General features: G+C 41.9%; 1 protein-coding gene across 11 annotated transcripts in view; it reads left to right on the forward strand.

Moving 5' to 3' along the window:
- The window catches only part of ADGRV1 (adhesion G protein-coupled receptor V1), a 457,213-nt gene that overhangs the window by 397,492 nt on the left and 38,151 nt on the right, over window positions 1–21,570 (forward strand). For 10 of the 11 annotated variants that reach the window (XR_008315163.1, XM_053290666.1, XM_053290664.1 and 7 more), the window contains one exon: window positions 17,752–17,873. Coding sequence is in view for 9 of the 11 variants with exons in the window: in XM_053290666.1 (XP_053146641.1) it covers window positions 17,752–17,873 (122 nt within the window). In the remaining 2 variants the exon portion in view is untranslated. Of the gene's footprint in view, window positions 1–17,566; window positions 17,625–17,751; window positions 17,874–21,570 lie in introns of all 11 variants that reach the window. The other variant, XR_008315162.1, reaches the window with a different exon arrangement.

The raw sequence follows: 21,570 nt of genomic DNA on the forward strand, positions 1-21,570 counted from the left end.
GCCTGAGACGATGAATGGAGGACCCTGGCAGGTTCATACGGGTGAATGCAGTCCAACAGGTACCCCGGCCCCAAGCCGTGTAGAGCTTTAAAGGTCAAGACCAGCATTTTGAATCTAGCCCAGAAGCGGACCAGTAACCAATGAAGCTGCTGCACGATGGAGGTGATGCTCATGCAGTGACTTGCGCTCACAAGCATCCTTGCAGCAGCATTATGGACCAGCTGAAGCTTCCAAACAGTCTTCAAGGGCAGGCCTACATAGAATGCATTGCAGTAGTCCAATCTGGATGTTTACCAATACATGAGTGAATGAATCAGTTTATTACAGCCATAGGCCATACACAATACATGAGTGACTGAAGTCAGGTCCAACTTCTCCAAGTAGGGCTGCAGCTGGCATACCAGCCGTAGTTGGTAAGGCACTTCTGCACAACTCTTAGTTCTACTCTCCTCTTCACCCCAGCCCCTCCTCCACAAATTTTCCCCTGCCTAGGTTCCAGGCATGTGCAAAATACTTGGGGAACCATGGGCATATGTTGGGGAAGCAGCTTTGTGTGGTAGAAGGAATGGGGAGAGAATTAAGCACCCCTCTCCTACTGTTTCTCTACTCCAAATTCCCCTCTCCTCACTGTGTTACAGTAAAGCAGCAAGTAATTGGGCTTTTATTGCATTAAATACTTGCATAGTTTACTTAGATCCTCTGTGCTCAAGCAGAAGTCAAAGGTAGTCATTTGCTACACCTAATGTATTTCTGCACAGATAATAAATTATCTTATTATCAGGAGAACCCATAAATTAACTCCTGTAAGCTTTGGGCATTAAAAACAATCCTATGATACGATATTCCTGTTGGAAATGGAGTTCCAGTGCATCGACCTCTTGCACCAACTATCCTAATGACCACTAGGGGCACTGAGAGCAGAGGTAGCTAGTGAGGGTCTCCTTACCTGTCCCTGCTGTCCTCTGCTCTATGACCCCTGCCTTGACTCCTCAGGTATTTCCTGTAGTGAGTCAGTCCTCTTCCTTTCCTCCTAGAGAGAAGATGAAAACATCTTTTTCCCTCCCCCCTATCTATTCGTCATGTAGCTGATAGATAGGATAGGTCTTTCCTATTCCAAATGTACTTCACCAATAAATCAGTTTAGTTTAGACTCTACAGTGATTTCCATGCGTGTTACTTAAATAGCTGCAACAACTAAACTCTGCACTCTGTAACTGGAGTGGTAGCTTTCTTGGTGCTTTGCTAAATAATCACAAACCCCAACAATTCCAAGTCTGAAACATCTAGATTTTGGTTTTGTTTGCATTTGTATTACTGGCAAAAGAACAGCACACAACAAGCTAGTCTAAACTAAATGCCTAAATCTTGAGGTTCACTTCCAATGCTCTCATTTTTAGTAATACAGGAGCTCAAGTAAGTTGCTCCCATGAATACTATGAAAATTATAATATGAAAATGATTTATATTTGTGTTTACTGTCAAGCTAGAAATTAATATGCTGAACCGTAGATGAAATTGAAATACTGTTCATTATCTATATCTATATCTGTACACACACACACACACACACACACACACACACACACACACACACACACAAATGTTCACACCCAGTTCTCTAGTTAAACAAATCTTTTTTTAAAAAAAATCTTGTTTGGTCTGTTTATGAACATCTGGAATGACAGAGCTATGAAGCCTGAGGCATCGATACAAAGTATAATTATGACTCAGATACCACCTTTGCTAACAGTGTCTGAAAATGTAAACTAGTCTAAACATTGGAAATCTATTTGTTAAAACAATGTCCCATTTTTACTGCCACCCTAGTTCTTTGATTGCAGTTCCTTGAACTCATGATTTCTCAGAATGGATATGAAGTTGATGGGGGGTCGGGTTCGTGGCCACTGTGCAGGTATACTGTGCACAGTTTCGGATATGCAAATGTGTCTGGCAGCACAGACCACTCAAAGAAAATCATTGACAGGTAATTAATTTTTATCCTGACTTCAAAGGCCAAATTAGTCAATACATCTATATGTGATTAGTCAATACATCTGTATGTGATTAGAGCCTGTGTCCATAATTTTTCAAACCTAAATAATAACTGTGCAGTGCCTTTATTGGGAGCATGACAAGAGGGGAGAGAGACTATCTCCCACAGTCCCAGTCCGGATCCTGCCCTTCATATTGCCAATGGGAGACAGCTTCCATTGGCACCAGTCCAAAGTGGGGTCCTGTGCCGCTGCTCTTTACCTTTGGAAAAACCAGGCATGCAGGCCCCAGTCATAAAAGGCATCTAGTTTGGCCCTAAGATGGATGCTGAAGCATATAAAGACTGATATTATGCATGGTGATTAAGAATCTGTTAACACACACACACACACACACACACACATCACTTTCTATAGCTAGATGTGGTTTTGGGTTGATAGCACTTGAGACAAGGATTTCTCTATAGTCACCACAGTATCTAGGTGTCAATTTGCAGACAGGAGTGAATGGCTTTGTTGTTTTGCATATACATAGCTTTGGTGTCCCCCACTCCAAGTTAGTAAGAATGTTCTTTGAGCCACAAATAGATAAAATAGCATGCAGAACTGAAGGCAATTAGATACCAAAACAAATAATGTAGAGTCCGTGATAGTTGGATATATATTTGTCATCAATCAGTTATTTATGGGTAGGATCTTATGACTATGCTAGGGAATTAAAAAAATGGGAGATTCACAAGCTACACACATTCCTGATTTCGGATAATAAGAACCCAGAAATTTTCACTTGTGCCACGTTGTTATTGTGTCAACCTGACATTTAATGGAGGTCAGTAATTTAGGATTTGATCTAGGGTTACCACTCTGCATTAAATGTGGTGTTGGCCTGTTGCCAACCCACCAATGGTGAAAATGTCCAAGTCCTTATGATTTTTTTTTTTAAAGATTCACAAATTTTCCATTTCCCAATTCCTTAGAATCTCATGGGTCATGCAAATCCACCCTGTGTTTTACTCTGTCTAGTGCATTGCTCATCATGTATGTTCCTTTCCTGTAAGCCATACTTCTCTAGTTACTTCATAAGCTGTTTGTAGATAAAGCTCTCTTATAAAATATATGGCCTGAATCCAAGAAGTAATGAGTGGGCATAGGGTTTGCTATGTAAGGTGAAGATGTATACCCCATCTTTTGCATGAATGATCTTTAAGATGTTAAACAATAGATTGCAATAATACAAAACAAGAAACCCCAAATCCGCATGCATATGTCATCTCACAGCCATTAGTTCTCTGGACAATGACAGAGGCTAGAATGCACTCCTCTTTGTTTCTGCGATCTCTTGGAAAAAGGCAGAAGCAGAGTGTCCTTTCTGGCAGGGCACGCGGAAGCAAGCTCACTACAGTTATTCCTTCTCTGTTCCATGGTAAGGCCAGGGTGGTCTTTCCCTTGCTATGGTGTTTTTTTCAGGAGGTTATTGGAAGCAATTCTGGAGATTTTAATGGCTTGATACTGTGGAAAAACCTGGGGCAAATGGCAGGGGGGGATCTCCAAGAATAGCTTTAGTCAGCATTGGCAGCTGTAGGCATACGCTGCTGCCCATCTTAGTAAAAGAAAGAAAGACTCTGCTTACATGCTTTGCATATGCCCACATCAGTGAGAAAGAGACTGCCCCCACACTCCTGTCTTTCTCAGTGAGAATGTGTGCCCTTGTGCTGCTGCAGCTATTGCTGCCTGCTTCCATGAGAGAGATTGATCAGTGTGCTCTCATGCTGATGTTGCTTACCTGAAGCAGTCGTCTCATGCTGATCCTGCCCTGAAAGAGAAAGAAACTGGACAACATGCCCCCCCACAGCGGCTGCCCACCTGAAAAGGTAGATACATGCCCCCATGCTGCCTACCACATTCATGAGAAAGGTGGCCTTTGCACCCTGAACCAGACGCGGGATTTTTAATCATTGGCTGGCATCTAGACCAACTATACTGTTACCATAGCTGAGGGGCAATTTTCACTGCTCTCCCTTTCCCTCTGAAGCCCACTGTGCATCCCAAAAATATGTTCCTGATGATCGCACAGCTTTTGGGAGGCACAGTGGTCTTCGAAGGGAAGGGGAGAGGTGAAAATCACCCTTCCTACATAGCACTAGCACAGCATTAGTCTGGATATCAATCATTATTTTGTAATCTCCCATCCTTTCAGATGCAAGTTTCTTTCTTCACTCCCCACCCCTAGCAGGCAGGTGGGCACCATGACCATCAGGTGATTTTTAGGACATGGGGCAACTTGTTGGTTGGCTGTCAATGTGTGTGTAATTTCATTGTGAGCATATGGAAATCCTGCTAAAGTGCTTAATGTATGATCTCTCTTCCATAAAACCTTGGCTGGCCTCTTGCTACTGAAATTACCTTCACTGTTGGACTGACATTTTTCTTGTGTTGATAATTGTTTTCCTTCTTTTATCTTAACATAGAGCCAGCTGCTGCATAATCTTATAAAAGAAACCAAAACTGCATTAAGAATCTTATGTAGTGGTTAGCCATGTCTTTCCAGATGGCAATATCGGACATCTTCCCCTCTTTAATCTCCATAGCTGGAATTTTGACATCACCTTCTAGGAAGTCAACATGATTGGTGTATGAAGATAGTTGAAATTAGAACTGAAGCAAACACGTCCAATGGGAGGGTTGCACACCTGCCTAAATGAATCCCAATGAAATCAATGTGACTTAAACTTTGGCTGAGAGGAGAAGGCTTTGTAGGGCAAATTCACATGATGAGAGCTGTTCCACATATTAGGCAAACTGAAGTGATAGAATTCTGTACCCCACTACTTCAGACATAAATGTACATATAATCCCTGTATGTTGTAAACTTCAAGATTAGCAAGCATTTGACGACCATCCCACCCTAACAGTCCGTAGTAGAGTCCAGAATTCTGCTAACCTAGTGGTCCAGCTCATTTTGTGTAATGTGCAAAGCAACTCTCAGCTGAAGTTATAACAAATACATTATACCCTTAGCACCTCCCATTTTCCGTCCTGTTGGGTAATTGGCAAGAATGGTGTGTGTGTGTGTGTGTGTGTGTGTGTGTGTGTGTGTGTGTGTGTGTGAGAGAGAGAGAGAGAGAGAGAGAGAGAGAGAGACAGACAGACAGACAGACAGACAGACAGAACCACGTCAAGGCAGTTGAGTGATGTCAAAGCAATTCACCCTTAAATATGAATAATAGCCACATTTCTAAAACTTTTGAAGCATTGTTAAGCCCTTTAGGGAATTTCATGATTTGTTTTTGTCTCTTGCCACAATTCATTTTCTTTGGAACTATAACGTAACAAAATGAAATGTAGCTCAATAACATAGCTACCTGTCTAACCAGCAAGAATGTGTAGTTCTTCACATTTTGCTTAACTGTTTTGTTCTCTTATTCAAACATTTCATTCAGCCATTTCTATCAGAAAATGCTCTTCAGAGTTTTATTTGTGTGCTTCCTATCTTTACTTAGGATATTATGACAAATTGTACCTAATATAAACTTCACTGTGAGTCTACAGTTATAGGTGCAACTCAGTAATTTGCACTATCATTTTCAAGATGTGGGGTGTGGGGGTGTGGTTTGTAACCTACGGTTCGAATCCCTGCTGGTATGTTTCCCACACTATGGGAAACACCTATATCGGGAAACATAGTCTGTTTCCCAGACTATGGGAAACACCTATAATACCTATATCGGGCAGCAGCGATATAAGAAGATGCAGAAAGGCATAATCTCATACTGCGCAGGAGGAGACAATGGTAAACCCCTCCTGTATTCTACCAAAGACAACCACTGGGCTGTGGTCGCCAGGAGTCGACACCGACTCAGTGGCACACTTTACCTTTAAGTGGAACTTACTTTCAAATAAACATGCATAGGATTGGGCTTCTAGATACATTTATAGTTTTGACACTTAGTAACACCTAAACTAGGCACAATACATTCACAAATAATTTGAACACAAGTGAGCTGTTCTACAAAAAGGGTTTACAGACTATTTGTAAAAGAAAATTTGGAGTTTTTGTTCATTGTTTTCATAGGAATATAAGAAACTTCCTTATACCAAGTCAGACCACTGGTCAAGCACGCCTTGCATTTGGAAAGCGACGCTGGGCCAGACAGCAGGCCATGGTGTCGCTCTGGTATCTGCCGCCGCTACTGGGTGTGTGTGTGGAAGAACTACTGGCTCACACCCACCCACAGCCATCTCCTCGGCCGCGCGGCAGCTGGTATTTGAATAATTTTTAAAAAAAAAAACATTGAGGTTAACAGCGGGGGCGGGGTGTTAACTCTCGAAGCCATGGACCGGCACTCAACTCGTGTTGAAGGACTGCACTTTGATCCACTGTGAAGGCAGCAGGCTCCAAGAAGAATCACTGCGAGTTCTCTTTTTATACAAGTAGTTCTCCTGTTCTTGTTTCATTGATATAATATGAATCAGGTTATTTGTGAGGGACTAACTGTTCCATTGGTTTTGCTTGACTTAAACTTGGCTTATTTTATCTGTATTGTGGCCAAAGCCTCCTCTGTGAGTAAGGTGTAAACCTCCCATTATTGGATATCTCAGTGGAAATCTTCAAGTCTTTATTTCCATAAGTTGCTACAAATGCAGGCTTAAATGAATGTTGCCCTCACTATCCTGCTCAGATAGACCGTCATTTCCACAAACCCTAAGCACCATCGGTCATGATTTGTCCTGGAGTTCTTACTTATAGGATTCTCAAACCTAGCACAGGGGCAGAAAGACACTTCAGTTGGTTGTATGGTGATAAAGAACAGAGAGGAATTCAGATTTTGTATCCAACATCATGTTCACGGAGCAAATTTGGTTAGCAAAGGCTTTTGCGCCACTTAAACCTCACTCAGGACCATCTTAAGTGGTTTTATAGGCTTAGTTTTACAGGCTCTCTGTGGGCTGATTTTCATTCCCAGTGATCCTAGAAATCTTGTTAGTAAGTACATAAAGAGTCAAAGAACCAATCTGGCTTAGAATTCATAATCTGTGAAACATCAAAGCCCTGGCTTTTATGAAGAATGCAGCTATTCATACAAAAAGGAATGGCTTAAAATTTGTTTAGATCTTGTTATATTAAATTTACATGCAGATGTGTTTCATAAGAGAATGTGCAGCCAAGGCATATTTATGGCATCCCAATGAAATGGCTAAACATCTCACATAACACAAGGGTATGGCAAGTTAACAAATATAAATACTATAACTTCAGGAATTTAAGCAAACTGATTGTAACATGCCAACCTTCAGCAATATAACAGGAACATAACATCTAAAATGCTATTTGTAAATGTTGCCTTTACAAGAACTTCAAGAGTTAAATTTTGATTAAATTCATTTTAATTAATTTCAATTTAATTTAATTTAATTTAATTAATTGATTCATATTAAGTATTACTTTAATAATCAGCACCCTAAAGTGTTACTTTAATAATCGGCCCCCATGAGCAAGTCACGGTCAGTTTTGGCCCATCAGGTCACTTGACTTGTGCAGGCCTGTAGTATAGTACTAATAGATAAACTTGAAACTCCTTTACAAACTGCTGGTCCGGGAAACTGTGCACAAAGAATGTAGCAGTCCTTGGAACTCCGCACAAAGAATTTACCAGTCCTTGACTCCAAAAAGGTTGAGAAACAATGGTCTAGGTTAACTGGCAGTGGCTCTCCACGGTTTCAGGCCATGTGGAGAGATCGTGCAGAGAACCACAGTCTCGCCAAGCCCTACCTGGAGATACAGGAACTGAACCTGGTTCCTGGGACCTTCTGCATGCAGAAATCTACAAGCTCTGACACTGAACTTTGGCCCAATCCCCTTCTTCAATTTCTTGTTTCTTTTTAAAGGGTTAGCTTTTTGCAATGTTCCTTAGGGCCAAACCAGACATGATGAAATTTCAGGACTGCAATTCTCAACATATTATTCATTTTCAAAAAGCAGCTGCAGCAGGGGGCCTGATTTGGATTGGAGCTGCTGGGGAAGAAGGTCTACCCACCCCAGGCAGTGGCCCCAATTCAAATCACTCTCTGAAGCTGTTTTCCATCCATTCTGAATTTCTGATTTGGGTGAGGATTTAAGCCAAGGAATGAGCACAGCGGCAAAAGATAAAAACCCTGCTCATTACAATGACCACATTACATGTAACACCACATTACAATGCCAATCCAAATCATCTCCCCCACCGCCACTTTTTTTTTTTTTTTTAAGAAAAAGATTTCACGAGTTCCAATTACAGAGCTCTCATGTCATCTTTTGTTTGGCCCTGCGGGATAACAAACTCCATTTAGCATTTATTACTCAGCCAAAGGCTATGCCCCTGCTGGTGGTGTTTAAAGAGGCTCGGAAATAGCAAGCTTGCTTGTCGCTTAAACAGATGACTTGTTGCATAGTACGTGAGCCAGTATTAATGAGAATGATCTAGACCAGTGATTCTCAAACTTGGGTCCTCAGGTGTTATTGGACTTCAGCTCCCATAATCCCCAACCAAAGGCCACTGAGGCTGGGGATTATGGGAGTTGAAGTCCAATAACACCTGAGGACCCAAGTTTGAGAATCCCTGATCTAGACAAAGTTAAGCAGTGTCCAGTCCCATTGATTTAAAGGATGAAACTTACAACATGTGCTAAAATTCCTGCTGAAATCAATGAGATTCAGTTATGCTTGATTGGGACTGGATTGTGGCCAGTATTTCCATCAGCATATATAATTTGATCAGATTTGCATCATACTATAATTCCCAATCACTACACAAGATTAAGAGCACACAACTGTAAACCTGAACTATCATAATATTAAAGAGAATGGGTAATTTAGGGATTTACTTCTTCCTCAAACAATATAAATTTATTTATTTATATCTATGTAAACCACTTTGGGAACTTCTGTTGAAAAGTGCTATATAAATGTTTGTAATAGTCGTATTGGTAAGAGTTTTATTCAGTGTTATGTAAATTCCCTCAGTTTTCTTTTAGTTCTTAAGGGATCAGACTTGGCCCTAGAGCAGATGGTGTGCTATAAAAGTGCAGATCAGTTAGCAGGTGTGGTTAGGAAGCCACTAGGAACGGTTAGCTCCAGTTTGTTCCAGAAGTTTCTAAACTGACAGGCAGAGGCGTAACTATAGGGGGGGCAGGGGGGGCACGTGCCCCGGGCGCCATCTTTTCTGGTCACATGGGGGGCGCCGCCATGACCATTTTTTAAAAAAAAATTTAATTTTTTTTGTTAATACAAATGTTTCCTGCTCAGTGCAGCAGCGCTGCAGCAGTCAAGGGAGCGCGTCGGTGCCCCCTTCCCCATGAGCGGTCCCTTCTGCGCCACCTGCGCCCCCCCCCATTGCTTTGCTGGCGCCTGGCGGCCAGTCAGTGGCCTGGCTTGGCGGCAGCGGGCGCTTGTGACGAAAAACCTAAGTATAATGTAGTATGTTGGGGGGGCGCAGTGGGGGGGGGGCATTTCAGTGCTTGCCCCGGGCGCTGTTTTCCCTAGTTACGCCTCTGCTGACAGGACAGAATTTTCTTTACAGATTTCACAGGACTGCACAATTCAGATGATGATGTGAACCTTTCCAAGACATAGATAGAATTATGGAAAGTTATTTTGTGTGATAAAGAGCTAATGGCTGGATAATATCATAAAGTAACTAGACAAGGTTCTAGCAATGGTATTTAACGGTTTGCTTATGCTTTTGTGCTACATTTCCCACCTACACCATTCCACTAATAACTTGGCTATTTCACTAGCCTTTTGCTGTCTGTTGTGTTCAGTTTTATTCATGCAGAATGTAGGTGGTACCTTTTCCCTAGTTCTATTCTGATTTCTTGACCTAAATCACATGAAGAGAAAACAGTTATTTGGATATCGTATATAGTTAAGGCGGCCAGATTGCAAATTAGGATCCCTTCCGTTCCTAGCTCTTTTTGTTTTAAACACTTCTTTTTGATAAATTCACATTTTATACAGTATTATTCCTGCTATATTATTCCAAAACATATATTATAAGGCAATCTAGCAGCTGCTTAGCAAGTTTTATTTGTTCTTGTTTTCAGGGTTTTGTTTGATCAAAATATGTTGGATTGCCAGGACAAAATGTCAGTGAGATGTACTCAGCCACCTATTGAACTATGAATGCTGGCGGAGTTTCAGCATTGTATGAATAGGTTAGGTACTCTATAGTGAAGCTTTTGTTAGTGACAAGACTGCAGCATAATAGAGCAGGGGATGTATTTTCATTTGAGCTGAGCAAAACAGGGAGCCCTGCACACCTCTAGCATCTTTTAATTATGCCCCTCACTACATGTAACCTAAACTTTACATTTTAATATTTTAATATAATAAATCAATTAATTTTTTAAAATACCATTTGCCAGTAATTGAAGGAACATGTAATCATTATAACACACCTGTCCACACTGTCTATTAGGTCCTGGTAGATAGGCTGAAATGCATATGGAATGGGATGTAACTAGGGAGAGGTATGATATATCTTTTACTTACTGGAAGGTTATGCATCTTGCCAAACAGCTGGTCCGGGGAGGGGCTAAATATGGAAAAGCAAGAGGAAGAGAGTGAAATGAGTGGATTATCTGATACCCAATTCTAGACTTTGCAGCCTTGAAATGCACCCCCTAGACATAACAGTAGTATGTTGAACAGCCTGCTACCTTGCTTCACATACGTATCTCCCCACTTGTGCAAAATGGCATGTGGTTGGCATCACACAAGACAGGCCATTTGTGGAGACACCCACAGTGAGCCAGGCTTTGTGCTTCTACTGAATTGAGCTTTTTAACGGTGTTAAAAAGCTTAACCCAATACCAATGCCACTCAGAGTGGCCAGCGCGCTTATTTATATAAGTGGATAGGCCAGAGGAAAGCTATTGCTAAGTTTCTCTAGGCACAGGGCTACTGACTCTAGCAGCCAGGAATGGCACAAGCAGTTCCATAATGTTCTTTAGCTTGTCTAGCACAACCCTGTTCCTGCACAGTGTAGGGATGCACAGTGTTCCTGCACAGTGTAGCCAGCTCGACCTCAGGCTGGCTCGACATCGAAGGTCAAGCCAAAGCCCCAGAGCCAGTTCAGGGGTTCTAGAGGTTTGTTTAAAAAAAAAAAATAATAATTCACTGCTGGGTTTGGCGGCAGCCTCAAGGCATGCTGCCACTGCTGTGGGAGGTGGGATCTCCAGTGGGTTCCCCCCCCATCAGTCTCCCCTGGTCTCCGAAGGGCCATTTTGGCTCTTTCTGAGGTGGTGGCGGCCATTTTGGAGGTCACAGATGCGCTCTGGCCCTTTGCATGGACGGGTGACCTGGCCATGGAAATGGCCAGAGTGTATGCGCAGTGGCCTCTAAAATTGCTACCACCTCAGAAAGGGCTGAAACAATCCTTCAGCGACTGGGAGAGGCCAGTGGGGGAGGGGGAACCACCAGAGGACCCCCCCCCCCCACAGTACCCACCAAGGCTGCTGCTGAACCCAGTGGTGAGTTAAAAAAAATTAACTTCTACAACTCCCAAATCAGCTCAAATTCAAGCCAAGCCAGGCCCCTCGTTTGGGATCACAAAACTGAACATGCCCTGTTCAGTTCAAGTGCATTTGGACTCAAAACTGAACAAGGAAAACTATTCTTGTGCACACCCCTAGCACAGGTTTGGCACAAGCCTTTTTTAGTTCTACTTCATGTGCCCTGCAATGCTGAAATTTCGTTGAGTTCAGTAGATTCATCCCTGATAGACACCCGAGGAAACAAGGGCTTACTATTAAAAATTGTGAGGGCCACTTCAACTGTCATAGATTCTGTACACATAGATCATTGTGGGCGATATTCACACACACACACACACACACCCCTGTTTTACCGGTATACATGTGATAGGAAGGTGCAGTTGGCCATGACTTCACATCTAGCCACGTCACATGTGACTACATAGAACTACTACCCATGTTGGAAAGCACCACTTAGTTGTAAATGATCCTTGCTTGCATGCTTACAAAAGTCATGCTGGGTGTGGGTCTAGAGGGCAGATCTCATTGTCCCTGTGATCTTTTGGATTTTTTAGTATTGCTTATAAATTTATTGATTGATTTATATGTGTTTTGGAATGTATGCTTATAGAAATGTCTGTGTTATGTGCAGGAGGTTGATTGGCAGGAGCAGTAATGAGACCCCTACAGGAAGGATAAGGAAACCCTGCTTGGAATGTAGGAGGGGGCAGATGGTTTAAAAGAGGTGCCAGTTAAAAAATGAGTTGGATGACAGTTAGTCAGAAGGTGAAGAGGGGAGAAGGTGAGCCAGAGGCTTGGAGACAGAAGGGTTCTGAACAGGGGAGAGTTCTCTGGTGTAGAGAGAAGTGGTGCTTGGGTGGAGGCAGGGGTGAATCTGTTCTCCACTCCACTCTCAAAGCCAGTGCCTGTTCAAGGGAATACACAAAAGTCCTCCGAAGCAGAAACTCTGTAACCAAACAAAGCACTGGAATCCCAGAGAGGAGAAAGACAATTAAAATCTCTGTAAGCTATGGCAGCACTTTGAAACCACTACGCTTATGCACCTCTAGAACTTGTAATGGTTGCACTTAAAGAACTTTTGTTAAACAATACGTCCTGTTATTTACACCTCACCTGAAGACAGAGCTGATTGCTCCTACACAAATAAGAGTGGGGAGAAGTGAGAGGTTGTCTCAAATCCTTCCTAATTGGTCCTGAGGGGTGACAGCAAAGGTACCCTGAAGTAGAGTGGACCTTCCTCCAAGAGAAAAACACTCATTATAGTTCTGATAAGTGTTCGTCACTTCTCAGACACAGATATGATCCTGGAGACCCGGGCAAGAGTGGGAAACCTTGGCCCTCCTGCTGTTTTTGAACTGCAACTCCCACCATCCCCAGCCACAATACTGGGGATGATGGGAGTTGTAGGTCAACAACAGCTGGAGGGCCAAGGTTCCCCAACCCTGCCCTAAATAGACAGATTTAAGAAATTTGGATATACTGCAAGAGAGCATTCAGTCCCGCTAAAATGTCCTGTCTAAAAGGGCCTTGAAAACAAGATTAAATTGACTATACTTAAAATATAAGGAACTGCCTTATATGAAGTCCCTTTTCCCCAGTACTCTGACAGCAGTTCTTCAATATCTTCAAACTTCCCCACTCTCTGCAACTGGAGATATGTTGGATTGGTTCTCACATCTTGTATGTGTAAAGCATATGCTCTGGTATTGAGCTGTGGACTATGACAGGCTTCAACCCTGTATCAACTTTTAGTTTATTAATTGTTCTTTCCACTGGTCTAGATATTGTAGTTTGGACATCTATGTATGTCTACCCTCCATCAAACTACATAACTAGGGTAAGAGATATACAGCAAGTCACACTTACCTGACTTTTCAATATCATTTTACTACTTAAGCTCATATTCCTTTTTAAACTCATGTAAGCAAGCTTATTTGCTTTCACTGTGTTGCATTAATTTCTTATTTCAAGCACAGTGGTACACATTTATTTAAGGCACAGAAATTAGTATAAAAGATTAACAATTGAAGAGAAATTGGAAGCAAAATGTTTGAATGCAAATTAACAGTGAGATATAGGTCTCTACTGATAACTGCTTTAATGATACAGGGCACAATTAGCTGCCTAGGAGTTATACAAAAGAATAAGTAGCTCCCATACATTCATTCATTTCAGTGCAACATGTGCAGGATGGAACATGTGCAGTAGATTGTGTCCAAAGTGAAGATTTTTACAGTCAATCACCTCATCAGGCTTCTGAACTAGCCGGAACCCCTTCCAGTGAGTCAGCCATTGACACAAGTGCTTTGACTATTGCACTGGATATGATACAATGAATTTAAGATCAGAGATCTTATTTTTTCAGTACAAAAGTGCACACATAATTAGAGATTATAAATAAAATAAAAACACACATTTGATTGTAATGTATCTTGTAATGTATCTGTATTATACTCTTGCTGTAATATTATGTTTTTGAAAATGTTTGCAGTAAAGCATTCTGAGGGCAAATGGAAGTGAAAGCTTCAGGACACTATTCATATTTCACCTTAGACCTATGATTAGTACATGCCTTCAGTCAGCTGATAGTATCACAGAAACTGGGGACAGGCTGGATTTCCCCTAACCACATAACCTTGTAAGCCAGCCAACAATGTCCCAAACTTTTCAAAGCAGTAGTTCTGCCACCACTCTGACTATCAGGCTACCAGAAGCACCTTAATTCTCATTAGCAAAATTTAAAAAATTATATTTATCCATATTAGATTCCAGTAGTGTAGTGCAGTAAAGCAGTAATGTGGGAAAGCAACTGGTTAAAAAAATTCAAGCCACAATATTGGAATTACAAAGTAAAACTGGTCTATCTTAGAAGAAATCAGATTTCTTTGGGTATTTAAACATAAAAGGAAGATCTTCCTAAACAGGTTAAAAGGGATAAAGTGGAAAAATACAAGATTCCTTAGACCGTTTCTACATTAACTAGCTTAGATGGAATACCAGGCAGAATTACTCAGAACAAAAAGACAGAAAGGCAGACTTCAAAAGGTACTAAGGAAAATATATTGATTTGCAGACACACTCCCAGTTCTCATTAGTCCTAAGCATTTTGTGCATAAAAACTCTTTGTCAGGGTAGTAGTAACTTTTAGCACTACCAGGAACAAAGAGTTTCTTTCTCTTGAGTCCTGCCTTGGGAAAGCTCCACTACAAACTGGACTACATACATCCTCTTTTGACAACATCTCAGCTATTCATTGGCCTAGAAGGCAAGTAGTGGAATTGGTAAAAGAAAGAAAGAAAGAAATGCAGTAGCCAGGTTGGTCTCTAAAGAAACCATGTTAACCCTACTTTAAAAGCATTACACTGGCTGCCCATATGTTTCCAGGCAAAATATAAAGTGCTGGTAATTACCAACAAAACCCTAAATGGCTTGGGTCCAAAGTATTTAAAAGAGCTCCTTCTTCTTCAGGATTCCCATTGGTTATTAAGGTCTTTTTGAGAGATCCACCTGTGGTTTCCTCCAGCTTGTCTGGTGATGACTCAGAGCTAGGCCTTTTCTATAGCCACCCTGAGATTCTGGGATGTTGTAAGATCTTGCCCATCTCTGGTAGCCTTTAAAAGAGCTCTTAAGATCCATTTATTTAATCAAGACTTTGATGAGCTGTAACTTGTTACTGCTGTTTTAAATGCAGTAACATGTTTTAAAGGGATTTAAATGTCTTTTCCCTGTTGAGGGCAGGCGGACCAGGAAGATGGAGGAGCTCTCCCTGGTTTGAAAATGGATGTTGCTGGGCTGCAGTTGGACAAATGTCTGCAGTGCAATTCATTGCTGGAAAAATTCATGTTACATGCAAATGTGGCCTATGTCTCCAGAAGGGAACTTCTGCCCAGAACAGGATTAACATTTCAAATGGAGGGAGAGGGGGTAGTATTAAAAAGGTAAACTTGAAGAAGTCCCACTGAAATTAAAAGGATGAGTTGGATATCCATAATGAGAATTGGGGCCTTACAAAATGTAGGTGGATACAGTTATCAGACTTATACTCTACTTTTGCCACAGAATAGTCAGCTGTAAAATGTAAAGTATACATTTATAAAGATTCAAATCCAGGCAACTTTGCAGCAGAACATGGAAAAAACCTGCCTATAAATCTTGTAGAGACACACCAGTTAAGTTTGATGGACCAGCACTGAGACCTGTTCTGGGGGTGGGGGGGCAGTGAGGGCAGGAGACTATTACTTTAAAACATAAACTTGTCGTGCTGACCACTCAGATGGTCACTGTGCATGCACAGAAGCTATCTGAGTGTTGGAGTGGGGCACCCTCCTCACAGGATGCTGGATCAGCTGCTGTTGTTTCCAGGGGCATAACTAGGTTGGAGTGGGCCCTGAGACAAGATTCTTAAATGCCCCCCCCCCATTAAATGACTTCACAAGGAAGATCGGGTAGGCGCTGGGTGGGGGAGAGCCTCTGAGGGGCCCCCCCAAGGGTGGACTTGCGGAGACAAACAACAAAGAAATAGCGGGCGGCGCCAGAACAAGGAGGAGAAAAAAAAATTTTAATGACTTCACAAGGAAGATCAGGTAGGTGCTGGGTGGGGGAGAGCCTCTGAGGGCCCCCCCCAGGTGGGGGGGGCCCGAGACAACGGCCTCCCCCTGCCTAATTGTAGTTACGCCCCTGGTTGTTTCCCAAAGTTGACAGGCACTGATGGCAGGTAAGTTTGGCTTTTTAAGAAGTAAATATCCCACCTCCCTCAACACCCTCCCCCACCCGGAGCAGGCCTCAGCAGCCACTACTGCTTATAAAACAGAGATGACATCATCTGAAGACCTAAAGGGGGGAAAGCTATTTGTTGTTTAACTGATCTGTGTTTTCTGCTGTGAACACTGGAGGTGAGTGAGTAGAACAGAAAGGACAGGTCCTGCAACTTTAGAGTCAAAGAATACATTATGTAGACTGTGTACATATTAACAAAGGCTTTTGTTCTCTGTCAGTACTCTGGTCAAGTTGCAGCTCTCTTTTTCCATTAAATGTTACAGTCAACTTATTAACAGAAGAAGAAAAATTACATTACTTAGTGTCTCAATAGTGTTTGTTGTCATGAGGTTTACATGATAACACTGTTGGATCTGCAGTATAAAATCTCAGCCGGAAAGGCTTTATGCTTGCTTTTTAAATCCCATTGTGTTTAAGGCACAATGTCAGATCATCAATTTAATCCTATACTTATTATCATTAGTCTTAAAAGCCATTATTTATGGAATTTGCTTTGTGCCTAGATGGGGAAAATCTGTGGAATATACCACCTGTCTACATTTGTGCTGTTGCTCAATTTGTGAACAGAATAAACACTGATTTGTACAAATATGCTTGCCACAATGATGACAAAAGAAATTATGCTGAAATCCTTGAAGCAACTATTTCTCGTGTTGCTGGAAGCTATCCATGCTATTAGTTACTCAACTTGATACATGTGATTTATCTTTTGCATCAAGAATAGACACATGGGCTTGGAAGACTGGATTTAGCTTCTGTGTTCCTATGCTTGTCAGTATTGCTGAAATAGCATTAGCTAATGTGGAGAAAGGGCAATGCTTTGCAGAACACCTGTACAGTTCGAAGTGTACAAAACTGAGCAAATATGAACTTTGAAATTATTGTGAGCAATGTCGGTACCAAAGATCAAGCTCTGTGTCACTTGATTTTTAAAAAGAAATTGGTATAAGGAATTTAGTTTGCTCACCAAAATGTGCCTCTTTTCTTGACTTTGTCATGTAAAATTCTATCGTTCTCCCCATGAAAACAAGTATTTTATGACCCTGCAACTCTGACACTTGCTTCTCATACTGTTTGCACAAAGGCTTTCTCATACCAGCAAATGTAGCATGTTGCTTGTGTGTTTCATAAGAGAGTTGTCCACTCACCCACTACCTGCTTCCAGATCTACATCTGCAGATCTAGATCTCCACCTCTTTGGATGAATTCATTGTTCAGCAGATGGTGCTCTAGCTCCCATGACCCCCTTCTCTTTTCCTCTCTCATAGAATGCGGTGAGGACAGATTCTGGAATGTGCCTCGTCACCACTGCTTTGCCTTTATTATGTAATATTTTCTGATGTACTAAAAGCAGATATTGAGAACTTAAAACATCTTTATATGCAGATAAAATTTGAAACTGTTTTTCCAAGGCTCATCAGTTGACAAATACCCCTTTTCTTATTCTGTCTAGAAATCCCACTGGTGTTATATCTGTTTGCCCTCATTTCCATTACATGGCTATGGGGAGGACTGCACATGGCTTACAGGCATCTGTGGATGTTGATCTTCTTTGTCATTTTCAACTGTCTGCAGGTAAGTATTTTGTATCTCTGAGTAGGCTAGCATTTACCATTTTAAATTATCAAAGTACTTGAACTTCACTGTTAACAGCATCGTTTCTCAGCTTATGGTATGTGTACCCTGGGGGTACACAAGACACAGGGAAGGTTTCCAGGGTTTTAATTGTTCTGATTGTTTAATTGTTTTTTAAGATGTTTTAATTGTTAATTGGTGTTTATATTTATATTTGTTTTAATTGTTACTGGTTTTAATGGTTTCTGTTTTAATTGTGAACCGCCCTGAGCCATTTCGGAAGGGGGGTATAAAAATCTATCTATCTATCTATCTATCTATCTATCTATCTATCTATCTATCTATCTAAAATAAATAAATAAATAAATAAATAAATAAATAAATAAATAAATAAGGTAGTATGAGACAAAGGGAAAGAACCCAGCTAGGACAATGGAGAGAAAGATTGCCTGCTTGCCTTTGCTGCTGGTTACTCTAGAATTAGTGTCTGTCTTTCTCCCCCTCTCCCTTTTCATATATTTCTCCCCCTCCCCTCTGTTCTCTCAAAACAATGGGAAAAAATCATCACACTGCACAATGCACTGCCTTTTATATTTCCCAGCAATAATTTGGTATGCTGCACTTTGAGTGGCACTGAGTTCAGCCTGCCTAACTTTGGCCAACATCACCTCTACCCCATGTACATTCATGAGTTGTGCACCTAGATGTAAAATGAGGCAACCATACTAGATCTGATATCACAGCCTTGTGTGATATAAGCCTTTCCTCCAACAAATGGGACTGTCACATCTCCCCTCCAGGTCCAGGGCTTCCACACCCCAAAAGAGCTCCCAGAGACCAGCCAGGCCTCAGAGCTTCAACAGGGAAGGAGCTTCACCACCTGTCGGGGGCTTGTTCCATACACAAGGCCCCCTTATGGAAAGTACTGCTTCAGGCTCCCTTCTGAGTCATAGGGCTCTTGCTTGTCCGAGCCCTCCTCAAGTTCTGGCCCCTCATCACAGGCCAGCTGATCCTTATAAAGCCCCTGACACACGGGGCAGTTCTTGCGAGATCTTGGCCCCAGCTGAGATCTCAGCCTGTATTCTCACGAGAATGTTGTGAGTCCGCACGAGAGGCTCCTGGTGTCTTGTGAGATCTGACCGACAGCCGGGACAATCCTCCAGTCCCTGCTCTCTCACAGGGACACATTACTGTAAATATAAAATGCACTGGAAAATTGGCATAGTACTTAATTTTTTCAGAAGTTAGGGGGTTATATAATTATGTTTCACCAAATCCAGAACCTAGACTTAACAAATACCACAGATACCCAAAATGGATAATTACTTGAGATACTATAACTTGAATAATAATATATCAATGTATCATAGATCTCCCTACTATCATCCCCAAGAGTATTGGGCATCAGTCCCTAGAAGGAATACATAACCTATGGAACATAGATTTAGGAATGTCTATGGGGTGCACCAGCAGTGTATACCCAAGACACAAGATACCATGATCATTGCTGAATCATTGGAAACACAACCTTTACCAATAACATATGTTAAGGCATCAACTGCGGTGGTTATAGCCACTTCGATTCAAATGTCTTGGAGTGCACATCTAAGTTGAGCCTGTCTTCATATGGACACATAAGACATTTTCTCAGGGGAGTGGCACTTCTTAACCTCAGATGGCATGTCGGTTTCCTAACAGGAATTTAAATCTAGTTCTTATGCCCTTGTGGGTCCACCATTTAAACCCACAACTATGATAACCCTAAAAGAGTTCACACTTAAAGTTCTCTTCCTGGTGGCTATCATGTTGACCAGGCAGGTTTTGGAATTGGGGGTTTGTTGGCCCAATCTGAATTATGGTATTTTTGTCTATACAAGGCAGTTTTCATCCAGACAGATGCTCAAAGTTAACTCACTTTTCCATAGGTCACAGGAAGTGGTTCTTCCTTCCTTTTTCATAGATCTCAGAAAGTGGTTTCTTCCTTCCTTATATTCTAATCTAGAGCATCCTCAAGAGAGAGGGTGGTGCAGATTGGACTTCATTTTTGTCTGAATAGGGCAGGGGACTTCAGAAGATCAGAGGCCCGCTTTGTTTCTTTCAGTGACAGGACACAGGGAAAGAAAGTGTCTGCTACTATGTTCTCATGCTGGTTTGGGAGACTATAGTTTTGGCTTACAAAATCATTCAGAAGGAGCCTCCTCAGGGCATTATGACTCATTCCTTGATGGTGACTGTGACATCAGCAGTGTTCAGTGATGGCTTGCCATTGGTTGACATTTGTTATGCAGCAATATGGATTTTGATGTATACCTTCACCAAACATTATAAGGTAGATATGTTCACACTGGCCATAGGGTGTGCAGCGAGTTGTATCTCCCTATGGACTCATCCATGACCCATAATAGATAGACCCACCTTGTTCACTCGCTGCTATGGTATAGTCCAAAAGATATTTACTATCCTCCTACCTACCTCAGAAAAATCAGGAAAGTTTACTTACCGTAAATTCCTGTTCTCAATGCAGATAGGAGAGCATGATCCCACCCTGTTGTACTGTTGTGTGGTCAACTTGTTCTTCTGGTCACATGTGGGGAGTTAGACAAGGATTCCCAGGATCATGCCTTGCTTCCTTTTCTGTATATGAATGATCTGGCTGTTGTTATAGTGGCCAATTGCTATACTTACTAAAGAGGCCAGTAGTGCTTTTGTTTGCTGGTAGTTTGACTTGTTTCTAGGAGTTTTGCTTTTGCCAGATCCGGTCTGCGGGGTGGATCTCCTTCTAGAGGAGTTAATTCTCTAGCCCTGCCTCCTGCTCTATGTAGGAGGGATATCCCAAAAGATATTTACTGCCGCCGCCACCCCCCATCTTGATTGAAAACAGGAATTTATGATAAATAGAAATTCCTGTTAGGTCTATACAGTACATTTTTTTAAAAAGCAACACTCAGCAGAATGTTGTCATGTTAATAAGATCACAGCCTCTAGCATAAGAATGAAACACTATGCATAGCAAGTTCTTTTGATTTCTACGGGATGTTTTCAAGTATTAAACTTTGGGTTTTAAGGCACACATTAAAAAGTCAATGAAGATTTTGAATGTGGAGCTCAAGTCTCAAAAGTGCTTGCAGATGCCCACTGTGGTATTTGGAGCTCTTCCTGGCATATGTGGCAAGAGGACTTAAGCTTAAAATAATACTTGAGAATTGGTTTCTTTTTACCAACCACAGGTAGGAAAATATACTGTAACCCAGTGCTCAACATTTCCACTGCTCTGTCTGTTTGCAAAGTCAAGCTGAAACCCCTACTGTGCCAATGGAGCACCACGGTTTTCATGGTTGCACTGGTGCAGCAGTTGGCAGTGTCTGAATTCCAGGGGGCAGGGCACTCCAGCCCCCTTAGTTACTGATTTAGAAGGCACTAGGGGCATTATGTGACTAAAATTGGGGTTTGGCCCTAAGACACTTGCATGGTTTTCACAAATGAAGGGTTATATAGTTTGTACATAGATTTTCCTATGGGGGGGGGGGGAATCCTGTTTGAATGTTGCTTTTTTTCAAAGAGTTCTCAGAGCAAATCACCACCAGCTGTTCGGGATGTGCACGAACCTGTTCGAACATGGGGCCAGTTCGAAGTTCAACGGGGGGGTGTCTCCCTTTAAGGGTGGGAGAGGGTGCACTTACCCCTCCTGCTGCTTTCC

The sequence above is a fragment of the Hemicordylus capensis genome, chromosome 2 (genome assembly GCF_027244095.1).
Source record: "Hemicordylus capensis ecotype Gifberg chromosome 2, rHemCap1.1.pri, whole genome shotgun sequence".
Lineage (NCBI taxonomy): Eukaryota > Metazoa > Chordata > Lepidosauria > Squamata > Cordylidae > Hemicordylus > Hemicordylus capensis.